At 46.5% G+C, this 13,921-nt stretch overlaps 3 protein-coding genes across 4 annotated transcripts in view; 2 read left to right on the plus strand and 1 right to left on the minus strand.

Annotated features, from left to right (window-relative positions):
- The first annotated feature begins 1,970 nt into the window (after window positions 1-1,970).
- On the plus strand, window positions 1,971-7,031 carry CUNH22orf39 (chromosome unknown C22orf39 homolog). Of its 2 annotated transcripts, XR_779499.3 has the most exons (4): window positions 1,971-2,276; window positions 2,416-2,583; window positions 2,763-3,289; window positions 6,187-6,265. XR_779499.3 is itself a non-coding variant. In XM_010620726.3 (3 exons), the coding sequence occupies exons 1-3, from the start codon at window positions 2,253-2,255 to the stop codon at window positions 6,310-6,312; spliced, it is 318 nt and encodes a 105-aa protein (XP_010619028.1). In that variant the 5' UTR covers window positions 1,971-2,252; the 3' UTR covers window positions 6,313-7,031. The 2 variants fall into 2 exon arrangements, 1 of the variants encoding a protein (XP_010619028.1); XM_010620726.3 differs by lacking the exon at window positions 2,763-3,289 and having other exon boundaries at window positions 6,187-7,031.
- Window positions 7,032-10,372: 3,341 nt separating this feature from the next.
- On the minus strand, window positions 10,373-13,398 carry Mrpl40 (mitochondrial ribosomal protein L40). The gene is made up of 4 exons (XM_010620727.3): window positions 13,242-13,398; window positions 12,826-12,909; window positions 11,689-11,847; window positions 10,373-10,803 (listed from the first exon to the last, which is right to left on the minus strand). Exons 1-4 carry the CDS (start codon window positions 13,292-13,294, stop codon window positions 10,479-10,481), a joined length of 621 nt encoding a protein of 206 aa, XP_010619029.1. The 5' UTR covers window positions 13,295-13,398; the 3' UTR covers window positions 10,373-10,478.
- The window catches only part of LOC104859852 (protein HIRA), a 100,605-nt gene continuing 99,976 nt past the window's right edge, over window positions 13,293-13,921 (plus strand). Inside the window, exons 1-2 of the mRNA XM_010620729.3 lie at window positions 13,293-13,493; window positions 13,567-13,777. Of these exons, the coding sequence (XP_010619031.2) occupies window positions 13,293-13,493; window positions 13,567-13,777 (412 nt within the window). The remainder of the gene's footprint in view (window positions 13,494-13,566; window positions 13,778-13,921) is intronic.

The following is a 13,921-nucleotide window of genomic DNA, read 5'->3' on the forward strand; positions in this document are numbered from 1 at the left end:
AATTGAGTTCACACTTTTACTTTGCTATCCTATAGAAATAACTGGCTCCCTAGTGAACTTATTCTAGAACCAGACAACTCCATGATGAAGCCAGATGTGAATGTTAGAATGAATAAATGCTAAAAGGAACATCTTTCTGCTTCCCTGCCTCCCACTTTGCAATTTTTAGTTTTAATTTATTAAATTTGCCAAGGTTCTACTGGCTTGTCTGTCTCACTTGTTCATTCATTCCTTCATTTTCTGGGATTTAACCCAGGGCCCTGTGAATACTAAGCATGCGTTCCACCACTAAGCTGCACTCCCAGCTCCAGTGTTTTGATTAGTTTTAATTTAGCCTCGGATCTTTACTCTCTATAATGAGTATTATGAATACTACTAGTTATTTTAAATATTTTTCCTTGAGAATAATTCTAAATCAAGAATTTCAAGTAAAGGGCCAGGGATTTAGCTCAGTGGTTCCCCCACTTGCCTTGCAAATGAAAGCAAGGTCCAGAGTTTGATCCCTAGTACCAAAAAATTTTTTTTCAAGTGAAAACAATGATAAAGCTTAGACCACCTCTAACTTTGTCATTCGGTACTAACACATGCTGACAGGTGGGCCACTGACCAGATGTTAGAGGAAAGCTTACGTGCAGTGCTCCATGTACCATCATGTGGTTAGAAAACTCCTCCCCTGGGACTTCTGGAAAACACAGGAACAAATGAACTCCCTGATCCCCTAGAATAAGAAGAGTTAGGCCCAGAAAGTCTCCCATGTACTAGGAGTTGACCTGTTGTGGGCAGATGGGTCCTACTCTAGACAGGGCTCTTCAAAATTTAGAAGAGCTGGGATGTAGCTCAGCAGCACAGCGCCTGCCTGGCAAGCACAAGGCCCTGAGTTCCATTCTTGATACAAAAAAAAAAAAAAAAAAAAAAAAAAAAAAACCTCAGGAGAGGAGAGGATGCCCTCTCCAGGTTGGCAGCCCTAGGGTCTCCCCACGTCCTTCGTGAGGGCCGCCAGTGAGTGTCATGATGTTCAGGGCTCTTTACAGCACAAATAGTCATCTCTGGCAATGGATGTGATTTTGGGAGGGATGGTGCGGCATGATAAGGGCAAGTCCCTCTGCTTACTTTCAATTTCACTTCCAGAGATTACCCATCTTGGCAGGTAGGCAGCCTCTATTTGCAGGATCACATTGCCTTAAAAAAATTAGCATTTTAGTCATAAGTTACTGTAGGCTTTGGCCCTTGGTTTTTGTCTTCCCTAAGCCACACCTGTGTGTGCACTGAAACTCCTTAGTCCTTTGCTAGAGACATACTCTCTGGACAGAGATGTCTATTGTTGGGCATTCTGGTAGCAGCTGTGGCCTTCTAATGACAGTGCAGTCGCCTGAAGCATTCACCCTGGTTGTTAACTGCTACATGACTAACCTGCAGCATCCATTTAGAGTTTTCTCCAAACTTGGTGAGTGAGCCAGCTACCTCAACACCAAGGATCCTGGTGAAATTGCAGTTTTCTCTCCCAACTTCAGGGAGTCGAACTGACTTGTTGCTAGGAGAGGTCCAGCAACTGCTTTGTAAGACCCCCACACACACACACTTCCCAAAGATGACTTGATTCTATTCGGGAGACCATTACACAAGTATTGCAAAGGCCTTTTCTGCAGGCCCACCAGCTGTCTTTACTTCTGTGGCTTCTGCTAGGAACACTTCTCAGCTTCCACTTCCGGCCTAGATTTCTTGGGAGCTCTCACAGCGCCCTCGCCCACTCACCGGTCCCCAGCACACACATCACGCCCAACCAACCCCAGGTACTTTGTGAGTTCGCCGCTGCACTGAGAGGATACTTAAGCGAGACTACTGTAGCTGTGTACCTGGAAGGTTCACTGCCTCGATCCTCAGTATGAGCTTACAATGAACCAGATCACCGAGATTTGGAAAATAAATAACAAAAGCTGCTAGAAAGAAGTAATCTGAACCGTAGGGCTTCAGAGACAGTTAAAAGCCTAACTCCGCAGCCCAGCTCCAGGCCCTTAAGAGTGTGGGAACAAGCCACGGGCGCCCCTCCCCTCCATGCGTGGCACCTTCTTTAGCTGTTATTAGCAGCTCTGTTCAGACCTGGGTCCTGTTTATTGGCGCTTCTGGAGGAAGTGAGATTTAGTTGCAGTATCTCGGAGTTCATTGGTTTCTGTGTCTGTCAGTCACAGAGCTAGCTTTCTTCAGTTTTCATTGGCTGGTGGAGCAGGGAGGCGGGGTTTGGTGGTATTCTTAACATGGCAGACAGTGGCGAATGGCGGGTGAGTGTGGTTGACAGTAGTTTACTGTGGTTATCCAAGAAGATCGAGGTTAACTGGTTCCCCCCGGGGATGGGGGTGGGACGGAACCAGGGGTGTGGGTGCGGCACCGGGCCCGCTCAGACATCGCCTTTCGCCACAGCCGCCGCGGCCTTGCGAGACCTACCGCGCCGAGTGGAAGCTCTGCCGCAGCGCCAGGCACTTCCTGCACCACTACTACGTACACGGCAAGCGGCCGGCTTGCGAGCAGTGGCTACGCGACCTGGCCAGCTGCCGCGACTGGGAAGAGCGCCGGACCGCTGAAGCCCAGGTGCGCCGCAAGGAAGGTTGGGGAAACGCAGGTGTACCAGGATCCTCCCCTCTTTTTGCTTCCCTTCTTTTGAGAAATTAGTATATCCATGCGACTTTGAAATGGTTTTAAAGACAAAGAGGGAAACAGCAAGGAGAGATGGAGGGCCAGCGTTCCAGTACTGCCGGTCTTCATTTCAGATGGCCTTTAGAGAATATGATATTGCCGGTCCTGAAAGACTAGGAGCCAGCCTTCACAGCCTCGACGAAGCCCCGGTGATATACACGACTGGCCGTAGAGCATAGGGAATGAGAGTGGAGAGGTACCAGGGACCTGAGGAGTCTTGATGGTAGAGTAAAGAGTCTAACGTTTGGCCTAAAAGTATGCTGAGAAGTATAATTTGATTTATATCTTTATATGTGTGGACAGTATATTATAAAGGGGCAGAGAAACCAGTAAGAGGGTGGTCCCTTAATCCAGCAGGTGTTTATCATGCTCTTGGAGATACAAGCGTGATGAGACTGGAGGCCCTGCTCTCCTGAAACTCTAGTGTGGAGTTCTAGTATAGAGCACCCTAATACAGAATACTGTGGTACCTGTTGTGGGAAAAGAGAAGGGGAGATGGAGAGAAAAAAAATGTCAGGGTGCACGGCTCCTGGAGAGTGCCAGGAAACAAGGAAAGAGAGCCAACAGGACCAGCCTGGTGCATCAGCATTGTCACATGTATGTGAGTATTCTGTTTTGATTTGTTTGAGACAGGATCTCACTATGTAGTTCAGGATAGCATTGAACTTAACTACAGTATGTAGCCCAGGCTGGTCTCAAACTCAGCAATCCTCCTGCCTCAGCCTCCCTCTCAGCTTGTTGAGATTACAAGGATTTGCCACCATGCCTAGCTATGTATGTGATTATTCTGAAACAGACCAACCAATGTGAAAAAAAGCTACTGAATATAAGAAAATAATGACAAGTTCATAATAAGAATTAAAAATATGGGGATATGTCATGGGTAGAGATATGGTAGTGTATGCTAGCATAAGCTAGACCCTAGCTTCAATCCCCACCACACACGCACACACAAAAAGCTGGATAAGACAGTGCACATATGTGATCCCAGCGCTTTGGGAATGAGGCAGGATGGCAGGTTCAAGCCCGTCCTAGACAATAAATGACTTAGTTTAGGGAGACACTGGCTGAAAATAAAAATAAAAGGACTGAGCAGGAGATTTAGCCCAGTCGTGCCGCCACCTGTCTCACAAGCACAAAGTCCTGAGTTCAATCTCCAGTACCAAAAAAATTAAAACATAAAGGACTGGCAATGAAGTTCAGTGTGAAGGCTTTGAGTTCAGTACAACAAATAAATAAATATGTAAGTATAAACATACATACATACAACTATGGGAGAAAGCTTGCAGATGTATGACAAGAGATTGATACCCTTAATATCTGTGTTAATCTGTTAATTTCTGTGTTGGCTTTTATATATCAATACAAAAACTGGAGATGATTTTTAAATAGAAAAATAGGCAAAAGGTACAAAGAAGCAATTAATTAATGAAGACAACCAAATGGCTAAGTGTCCAAATTAAAATGACCATCAGAGTGATTTTGGCCATTTGGAAACTCAGAAGTGTTGACAGGGGTTTGTAGAATGCAGGGCACTCATTCAGTGTTGGTGAGATTGTCCAGTGTTCCAATTACCTACAGATCCAATGCACACCTTTTTAACCTGAAGTCTTACTTCTGGAAGTTTATTTTACCTAAGTGATTAGATAACTGTGCACAAGTCAAAGTTGAAAAATGTTCGTTGTGTCAGTACTTATGATAGTACAAAAAGTGAAAATGATCTAAATGTCACTGAGACTCCCAACTGCTGAGATTACAAGTGTGCACCACAACATCTGCCTTGATTGTTTACATTTTATTTATTTAATGTCTCTTTTTTCGAGACAGTCTCACTAGTTCAGGCTGACCTTGAACTCACTATGTATCCCAGACTGGCCTGGAACTTGCCACAATACTCCTGCCTCTGCCCCCTGAGTTCTGGGATTACAATTTTGATTGCTCTTTAAGTAAAAACATTTTACTTAAGGGGCTGGGATGTAACTCAGTCGTAGAGTGCTTATGTAGCATGAACAGGGGCCTAGTTTCTGATCCCTAGCACCACAAAAATAGTTTATTTTTATCAGATGTTTACAGTACACAATGATTACATTCATTGTGGGGAGTTAGTACATGTATACAACACATCCTAATTCTTTTGTTGTTGTTTTTTTTGGTACTGGGGATCGAACTCGGGTCCTTGTGCTTGCAAGGCAGGTGGCAGAAGCACTGAGCTAAATCCCTGGCCTCCTAATTCTTTTTATACCTTTCTTTTTTCCCAAAAAATTTTTATTTGAGCAAGGCATGGTGGCACATGCCTGTAACCCCCAGCACTTAGGAGGCTGAAGCAGGAGGATCACTACAAGTTCATCAGCCTGGGCTACATAATGAGTTCAAGGCCAGCCTCAACTACATAGCAAGACCCTGTCTCAAAAAACAAACAAAAAGGCTGGGGATTTAGCTCAGTGGCACTGTGCCTGCCACGTAAACACAAGGTTCTGAGTTTGATCCCTGATACAAAAAAAAAAAAAGAAAAAGCCTAAACAAAGATAAGTAGACATGACTATGATATAGCTCAGTGATAGAGCATCTGCCTAGTATGCTTGAGGTCCTGAGTTCCAACTCCAGTACTGACAAAAAAAAAAAAAAAAAGAAGTAGACAATTGGTAGCCATGGCAGTGCACTTCTGTAATTCCAACACTCTGGGAAGCTGAGAAAGGAGGATCACTGCACGTTCAAAGCCAACCTGAACAACTTTGCAAGACCCTGATGAAAATTTTAAAAATTAAAAAAAAAAAAAACACTGAGGATGCAGCTCACAGTGAAGATCCTGGGTTCTATCCCCAGGACTAGATGATGGAGCGGGGAGGCAAGTAAACAAAATTATGTATGTATGTGAAAAAGCCCACATAGCAACTGACACCAAGGTCACCTTATCATAATACACTGTGTTGTGTCTGTTTTGGCGTCGGTGGCTCAGAGAAGCTGGTAAACCGAGGAGCACCTGTTGCACACAGCCGCACTCGGTAGTCTAGGCTCTTGTTTGTCCCCACGGCTGCGCATTCATACTGCCGTCACCCTTACTCAGCACCCCAGCCCTACACTTGGCAGGTGAGCCTAATCTAGACTCACCAGGCCAGCTAAAGCCATCGGGTCCTAAGGAGATGTTTTTTTTGTTTTGTTTTCTCTTGGTACTGGGGATCAAATGCGGGACCTCGCGCTTGCAAAGCAGGCGGTGGCACCACTGAGTAAATCCCCAGCCCCCTAAGGAGATGTTGTAAAATTTCTAAAATTATATTGATCTACACAGTAGTTTTTCACACTAGCATGTGAGAAAGTATAACCTAGTTCTTTGTGCTAATATGAACAATCCTCAAGGTATATTAAGTAGAAGCAGCTGAGGTGTGGAGCACTGTGTACCTGTTGGGCCATCTCTGTTCTGGAAGTACTGAGGAAGAGGGACGCTGGGGGCCCTGGGATCAAGCTGTGAGGCAGAAAGTAACCAGAATTTCATTTGCACAGCGATCCCTGTGTGAGAGCGAGCAGGCGCGTGTGCAAGCTGCACGGAAGCACACCCTGGTGTGGGCCCTGAGGCAGAGTCCCCCTGCAGACTGGCACCTCCCTCTACCACAAGAGAAGGACACATGACAAGCACCCCTGCCCTTGGCCCGTGTGGCTTCCTCAAGTCTGCTTCAAGTGGGGCTATAACCGTCCCAAACACTCTAGTGCGTCCCTGTGAGCTCCTGCCTGAAACATAGAGCAGGACATCTCCAGCTCCACCGCCCATCCCTCACCTGCATCGGGGAATGCTGCTGCCACCACAAGTCTCTGAGAGACAATTGAGGCCACTCCACAGCTTCCAGGAAACCAAGTGCTGTGGAAGGTACCCATGAACAGCCAGGGCAGGCTGGCTCAGACCTTTCAACCCCAACGAGAGCACCACAGGTGGTAGTCTTGACGGGTAGATTCTCAGATATATTCTTGAGTGGTGGATCCGACCTGCAGGGACACGTGACTGGGTTAGAACGAGGTGGTAAGAGTTGTGCTACTGTGAACACCTCTTCCTATCCTTGGGAAACAAGTTACCACATCCCAGGCTTGGTGACTACCAAATATTGCCAGCCCCTGGCATCCAAGTAGGGAGCTCACACTCTGCTCCGTTTCACTGCAGAGGTAGATGGAGTAATGCCAAGCAGACAGGCCTCACTACCCCTCTGCACCAGCACACTTCACTAAAGGCTCCCAGTGAGGCATTCAGAGACTCTGGGGTTTTTTGTTCTTGTTTTTTTGTTTGATTCTTTGACAGTGTCTAGCTGTATATTCCAGGTCAGCCTGGAACTCACTGTGTAGCCACATTGGCTTCAAACTCACAACCTTACTGCCTCAGCCTCCCAAATTCTAGAATCACAGGCATGTGCCACCTTGCCTGGTGAGACTCCAGTTTTTAAAAAACACACAAGCTGGCTGAGCATGGTAGCACATGCCTATAATCACAGCATTTTGGGAGGCTGAGGTAGGAGGATGACAAATTCAGTCCCAGCCTGGCCAAATTAGCAATTTAGTGAGACCCTGTCTCAAAATTTTAAAAGGCCTGGGGATGTAGGTTGGTGTGAAGGTCCTGGGTTCTTTCCCCAATACTGCAGAAAACAAAACCAAAAAGCACGTACAGATTTACAAGATTCTGTGGAGTCTTGGGGGAAATCCAAGCCCAGGGCCAGGGGATTTACCTCAGGGGCACCACGCCTGCCTGTTAAGCACAAGTTCCTGAGTTCGCTCTCTGATACTGGGGAAAAAAAGAAAGGAAGAAATCCAAGCCCATAAAGAAATGGAAGGAGGAAGGAAGGGCGGCGGGAGGGAAGTAAAACTTAAAGTGAGTTATGTATATGTTCACAATGTTCAATGATGAGTGTAATTGCTGTGTGCTGAAACATGTACTAATAAAAAGAAAAAATCCAAGCCTAAAGGGCTAGAATTGTGGCTCAGTGGTGGAGAGCTTGCTTGCCTTATGTGAGGTCATGGCTTCCATCCTCAGCAAAGAAAACCAAGACTGAAGAACATGGGATTTGGTCTCCCTCCCTCAGATTTTTCCCCTGGTAATGTATCAAAAACCATTTCAGGGCCAGGGATTTAGCTTTGTGGTTCTGCTGCCCGCCTTGCAAGCACAAGGACCCGAGTTCAATTCCTGGTACAAAAAAAAAAAAAAATTCACATTTGATTTCAAATAAAAGTTGGAAATTGAATCCACATTTGTTAGACCTCATACCTAACAATCTCATGTTCAGAATAGTATTATATTTTTATATTTATTCCATTCAGGTGTTTTTAAAATATATGTATAGGAACTACCAAGACTACGAGTTCCTATAGGGGTCTCTTATCACTAACAAGACAGCATCATGTGGCTGCAGAGCAGGAATTAAGCATGATGCTGAAAGCCAACCCTTGCATACCCACCACCCGCCCTGCTGCTTTCTTGGCCACAGGCAGTGGAGTGAATATCTTTTAGTTTGTTCTTTTGGGGCAAAAGATCTCTCCTGTGCTTCTATGAATAATAGGGGTTATAAGTTCATGGGATCTCAAGAACAGAGGAAAGTATAAAGAAGAGTCAAGATTTCTCCATCCAACGGTTTATCCTTGATGTTTCTAAACTAAGCAGTGAGTCTTCAGGCTGCTGTGACTGGTTAATAATGAGCATTTCCAGCCAATGAGGAAAGCGAAGTATGCTAAAGATGTATAAGAGTTTTTCTCACCTGTAAAACACAGGAGAGAACATCTGAGTTTTGCAGTCTGGTCGTGATGCCTGGAACGATACCAGCTCCCTGGAGTTGGAGGGCGCGGTGGGGGGTGCGGAATGACACTAGGACATGCAAGTAAAGTCTGAGGGAGCCACCCCATACCAGTCCATGAGAGGCTCCCTCCCTGCAGCCGTGTCTAGTCACCTGCTGGCAGAGCTGTATGAAAGCTGCACACATTGCTAAGAAGTGCCTCTTGCTCTTTTGTATCTGAGCATTCAGGTCTTTCCTCTGCAGGGAAATCACTGTTGAATTTTGCTTTCCTTTGCTACAGAACAAGGGGCCAGGGATTTAGCTCAGTGGTTCCAGCACCTGCCTCACAAGCACAAGGACCTGAGTTCGATCCCTGGTACCCAAAACCAAACCAAACAAACAAAAAAACAGAACAAGTTCCACCATCAATACATAATTTCTCTGAATGAAATTTTCCTGCCTCCCTCACATGTCTACTTCCAGGACCTCAAACAAGAGCTAGGCTCTACCACTGATCTATGTTGCCAGCCAATGTCACAGTCTTAAAACACAATTTACTTTCAGAGAGATTCTGTTGTAGCTTAGGGGAATGACAGACATTAAACAGCAATGAATACAAGTGAGGCTGGAGATGCAGCTCAGTAGTGGAGCACTTGCCAAACATGCAAGGCCCAGTGTTCAATCCTCAGTGCTGAAAGAAGAAAAGAGGAAAGCAAAGTCTGCTCAGGCTGCCATAACAAAATATCACAAACTGGGTAGCTTACAACCTAGAAATTTATTTACTCCGGGTTTGTTTTCTAGAACTCCTCAGGCCTCTCTGCCTGGTTTGCAGATAGCTGCCTTCTCCATGTCTTCGTACGGCTGTCCTCAGTCTTAGTCTCTTGGGGTACCCACCACATTGGCATAGGTTCCACCCTAATGACCTTATTTGACTTAATTTCCTCTTTAAGGACCCTACTTCTGAAATACTATATTCTGAAATACTGGGGTTAAGCACTTCAACATAATTTTGGTTGGGTTTTTTTTTTTTTTTTTTTTTTTTGGTGGCGGGGTCATACTGGGAATCGAACTTGGGTCCTTATGCTTGCAAGGCCGGCGGCCCATAATTTTGGTTGGGATAATGCTGCCCAAACAGTAAAGGGTCAGTGTAAGAGCTGTGCCCATTTTTTGGTGGCTTATAGTATCACAACCTCAGACAGATTTTGATTTCTAAACTGTTAGTGCAAATAAGCCAGGGAAACATTTAAATATGAAGTTAGGTTATTAGGGGTTGGGGATAACTCAGTGGTACAGTTATACCCCATGTTTTACCTAGCATGCATGAGACCCTGGGTTCAGTCCCCACCTCCATCACCCAGTTTGTGATATTTTGTTATGGCAGCCTGAGCATACTAATACATTCACTACTCTAGACTAGTACAAGTAATAAACAGAGCCTTCTGCCTCAGCCCCCTGGTGGACAGAGGAGCCTTAAATAATGTGTCCTTGGCTTCTTCTGTACTCTGTGTACTCTGCAGCTCCCCTGCCCAGGTTAAGTCCAAAGGTAGCTCTTCCTTCTGTCCCACGTGGAAGACCCCGTTGATCTTGACACACTTTCCCAGCTCACAAAAATCCTATACATCCTTCACTTCTTTGAGTTACTCTGTGCCTCCCACAAGTGGTATTTTTACTACACAATTGAAATCTCCCTTTTGCCACTATTTTTCCCCTTGTGGAGGGTAGGCGTTGATGTCTTTGTCATCCTTTTCCCAGTAGTTGGCAGATGGACACCATCTCTCACCTGCATCCATCCATCCACCCATGATTTACTTTTTTTTTTTTTGGTACTGGGGACTGAACTTGGGACCTTACCCTTGCGAAGCAGGCAGTGGAACCACTGAGCTAAATAAATCCCCAGCCCCATGATTTACTTTGGATTGTAACACAAGACAGAGACACTTTTGATTAAACATTTATTTATTACCAGCATGTCTGATCTTTCGGAAAGCAGGCTTCGGCTCTGGCCATTCGGACTACTGGAGGGCAGTGTGTTCTGAGAATAGCAGACTTCTATCTCTTGAATTCTACCTGTGTGTACACCTTGGTGATGTCATTGTACCTGCCTTCAGGGGGCTGATAGTCAGAGACTGGTGGTGTGTAATGTGGCCCTTCCTTCTCAAAGGGGAACAGTCTGAGGTCCCGCTTGATGGCCTCAGCATAGAGCTCTGGGGCCTCGAGTTTCAGCTCCTGCAGAGCTTTCTGCTGGGCCTCCAGCATGGCCCTGATGGCGTCCCTCTCCGTCTCATGCTCTTGCTGCTTGTACAGTGCCCACTTCTTCAGCAGCAGAGCTCTCTGCTCATTCTCCTCAAACGGAAGCTCCACCTGAGGTCGCTGTCTGTGAACACAAAGTCCGAAGATGTGATGTTGGGGAACACTGACCTCACGGGCAAGGGAGCCTCTGCTGTGACTGCACACGACCCAGTCATCTCCATTTCCTGCCACCGACAGGACTTAGGAACGAAAATTGGAAGTCTGGGACAAATTAAGGAATGGAATGTTGACTATGGCAGCGGCTACAAGACACACTGGGAGCTAAGGTCAGATGCTTCCTGCCAGAAGAAACATGACCTAAGAAAACAGTGGTACCACTTTCTCTGCCCTAGACAAAGGCTCCCTTTAGTGAGAGGTGATGCAGGAATCAAGCGAAATGCACACCAAAATCCCAGGGAGACAAGCCTGTTTAAGCCTTTGAGCACCAAAAGCATGTGCTCTTTGTCATTTGCATGCCAAGGTGTTGCTTTATGAACTGTGTACCCTTTTTCAAGAAGCAGCAAGAGATGCTAACCCAGCACCACCACAACCACAACATGTGCCAACTATGAGCATATATATGACAAACACAAGGTCAAAGGTTTCCTGCTACTAGGGTGGGATCAGGGCCGCCCACCCTTGATGCAGTGTGTCACAACCAAGGTTCCTCATGCAAAAGAATGACATGAACCTCAGAGCAGAGCAGACCTAGACTTTTTGAACATCTAGCTGGAACTTATCAAACAACTGTCTGGTTTTCTTCCCTAACATTAGCCATTTAAAGGCACTATCCAGGAGAACGTTTTCTAACTCTCAAAAGGCACAATAAAGCAGAAAAGAACTCAGACCAGAATCGAGTCAACTCCAGTCTACTAACCTATTTCCATCACAGGCATGAACTTCAGCTAGAACTACCCCACGAAATTGCGTATTTGCCCTATGGACTTCAAGCCCAGAGGGGACTCTTTACCTTGACTTATCCAAGTACTTCAAAGGGGTAATAAAATCTTCGATAGGAATTAGCTCTTGGGTAGCCTTTTCCAGTTTTCGTATCCTCTTTTTAATGCGGTCCCTTGCTGCTTGATCTTTTTTAGGATCTATCCTCTTCTTCTTGCGTAGAGGTTCTGCTCTGATGGGTAAAAAACAAACAAATGTTTTCATTTTCAATCTCATGAGAGCCATGATGCTAAGTGCAGTGCCCCATACTTGCACTGAGCTCTCCACTGGGTGAAAGAGTTGACGCCTTACACACAGTGCACAGGGAGGCAGGTTCCACCCTACTGTCCCTTTGAGAACTGTGTGAGTACCATCAACTCTCATAGCAGGATGTCAGGAATAAAGTAAGGGAACATACTCATTAGTGCTGGGATTCAGGTGTGCATTGGGACTGTACTGAAAAATGAAAAAGCCAAAATGATAGATTAGAAGCACGAGTCACAATTTTTTGTTGTTGTTGTTGTACTGGGGATCAAACTTAGGACCTTGCACTTGTGAGGCAGGCACAGTGCCAATGAGCTACACCCCGGGCCCTTGAGTCACATTTTAAATGGATCTTTAAAATCCATTAAATGGATTAAATGGATCTTTAAAATGCTTTAAGACTGAAAAAGACAATATGGTAAAAGTGATAGGCATGTCCATATTGTCAGGATTTCCTAAGTTCTCCATGTAAGAGCTTTGGCAAAAACCTGGCTTACTCTTAGGAACACATCTCTCAGTTATAACTTACTATCAAGATAACCAAATCCTTTAGCATTAAAATTGAGTCAAAGTCCCTTAAAAGAGTCCCAGGTGGAAATTGTTAGTCCTGGAGAGACCCTCTCCTCAGAAGAGGAACAGAAAAGGAAGGCTCATAGAGAAACAGAAGCCATGCCCTTTAAGACACGTAGATTCCCTTCAAGCTAATTGAGAAAATATTGAAAAGACAGAAAAGCATTTGCTTAAATTTAACTAATAAAAGTTTTGTAGGCTGTGGATTTTCCAAACCAAATGTCAAGCAGTTTTGTTTTGTCCTAGTTACATGCACAACTGCTGTGCCGCCCCCCAAGAGAGGTCACAACATTCCGTTGTGTTCACACCCCTAAGAGGTCACAGCCTTGAGTTTTACCTCATGGGAATGAGTTCCCAGAAGGCCAACAATGAAGCTCGCTGGTGAGTATCTCTGATTTGTGTCCACCAAGTTCCAGGAAGCCTGAAAGAGGCAAGGATATATATCAGTATTTGATTCTCCCCACTTCACAGCGGGGGGGAAAAAAAGCACAAACTCTGCCCACCAAATGTAGGGGTATTTGTCAGTACCAGACATGACAGCAAGGTCAACGTAGAGATTTTTCAAAACTCTATTCAAACACACACCACTTAGATCAAGGCCCTTACACGACAGGGTCCTAGGATTCTGTTCCGTGACAGCCATGATCAAACTGACGTCCGTGAGAAGGGACAGCAGGGAAGGAGCGCAGAAAAGCCAGGGCCGAAATCAGCCTGTCCTGGGCGCTCCGTGACCTGGCCCGTGTCCGCACTCACCCACTTGACAGACGCAGAGCCCGCGCAGAAGATCGCAGCACCACTGCGGCCATGGCCTCTTCTGCCTCCAGTGGGCAGCTTCCGGGGACGCTTCTCTGCGATCCTGACCTCGGCGGCCAGGTCCGCCAGCCCCGAGCCGCCGAGTCACACGCGCTTTCCGCCTACCCCGAGCGTCGCAGGCGTGCGCCACGCGCGGCGGGCTCCTCTCCCCTCTGGACCCTGACGTCCCTCCCTTCTGCCTCCTTGGGCGCGGTGAGCCCACCCTCGCGGCGGGCACTGCGAAGTTCGCCGCTACCTAGACTTTTGCCCTGCCTCTCCGTCAAAGCCTGGGCCCCGCGGTGTAGCGGGAGTGACCGAGGAGGCGTCTCTTCGTTCTTTCGGCTCCACGTGTCCAGGTCTCTCAAAACGGGCCCAGATCTTCCAGTATTCGCTCCCGCCTCCGTCTCCCCTGCCCTCCTCCCCAGAGCTGGCTCATTACTCTCGTTCGTCCGCCCGCCAGTGGCTGCATTCCGGCGCCAGCTCTCGAGAGATGCTCAGTAGTGCATGTTGATGTATGACGGAACCTAGTTAATAAGACGGACTCAGAACCAGCGAGGGGCAGCTAGTCACAGGCTGTCCACGACACCTCGGCCCCGCCGGGCTCTCTAGACGTTTGGGACGGCACAGGCTGCTCCTTGAGG

The sequence above is a fragment of the Fukomys damarensis genome, unplaced genomic scaffold (assembly GCF_012274545.1).
Source record: "Fukomys damarensis isolate Sample0158 unplaced genomic scaffold, DMR_v1.0_HiC HiC_scaffold_34, whole genome shotgun sequence".
NCBI classification, from domain to species: domain Eukaryota; kingdom Metazoa; phylum Chordata; class Mammalia; order Rodentia; family Bathyergidae; genus Fukomys; species Fukomys damarensis.

Coding starts and splice junctions, on each gene's coding strand:
- Mrpl40 (XM_010620727.3), bottom strand. CDS start 13,294: ATGGCCGCAGTGGTGCTGCGATCTTCTGCGCGGGCTCTGCGTCTGTCA. Junction 11,848..12,825: donor TGGGAACTCATTCCCATGAG/GTAAAACTCAAG, acceptor TTTACCCATCAG/AGCAGAACCTCTACGCAAGA. Junction 10,804..11,688: donor AAGTACTTGGATAAGTCAAG/GTAAAGAGTCCC, acceptor TTGTGTTCACAG/ACAGCGACCTCAGGTGGAGC.
- CUNH22orf39 (XM_010620726.3), top strand. CDS start 2,253: ATGGCAGACAGTGGCGAATGGCGG. Junction 2,277..2,415: donor CAGACAGTGGCGAATGGCGG/GTGAGTGTGGTT, acceptor CTTTCGCCACAG/CCGCCGCGGCCTTGCGAGAC. Junction 2,584..6,186: donor GCCGGACCGCTGAAGCCCAG/GTGCGCCGCAAG, acceptor TCATTTGCACAG/CGATCCCTGTGTGAGAGCGA.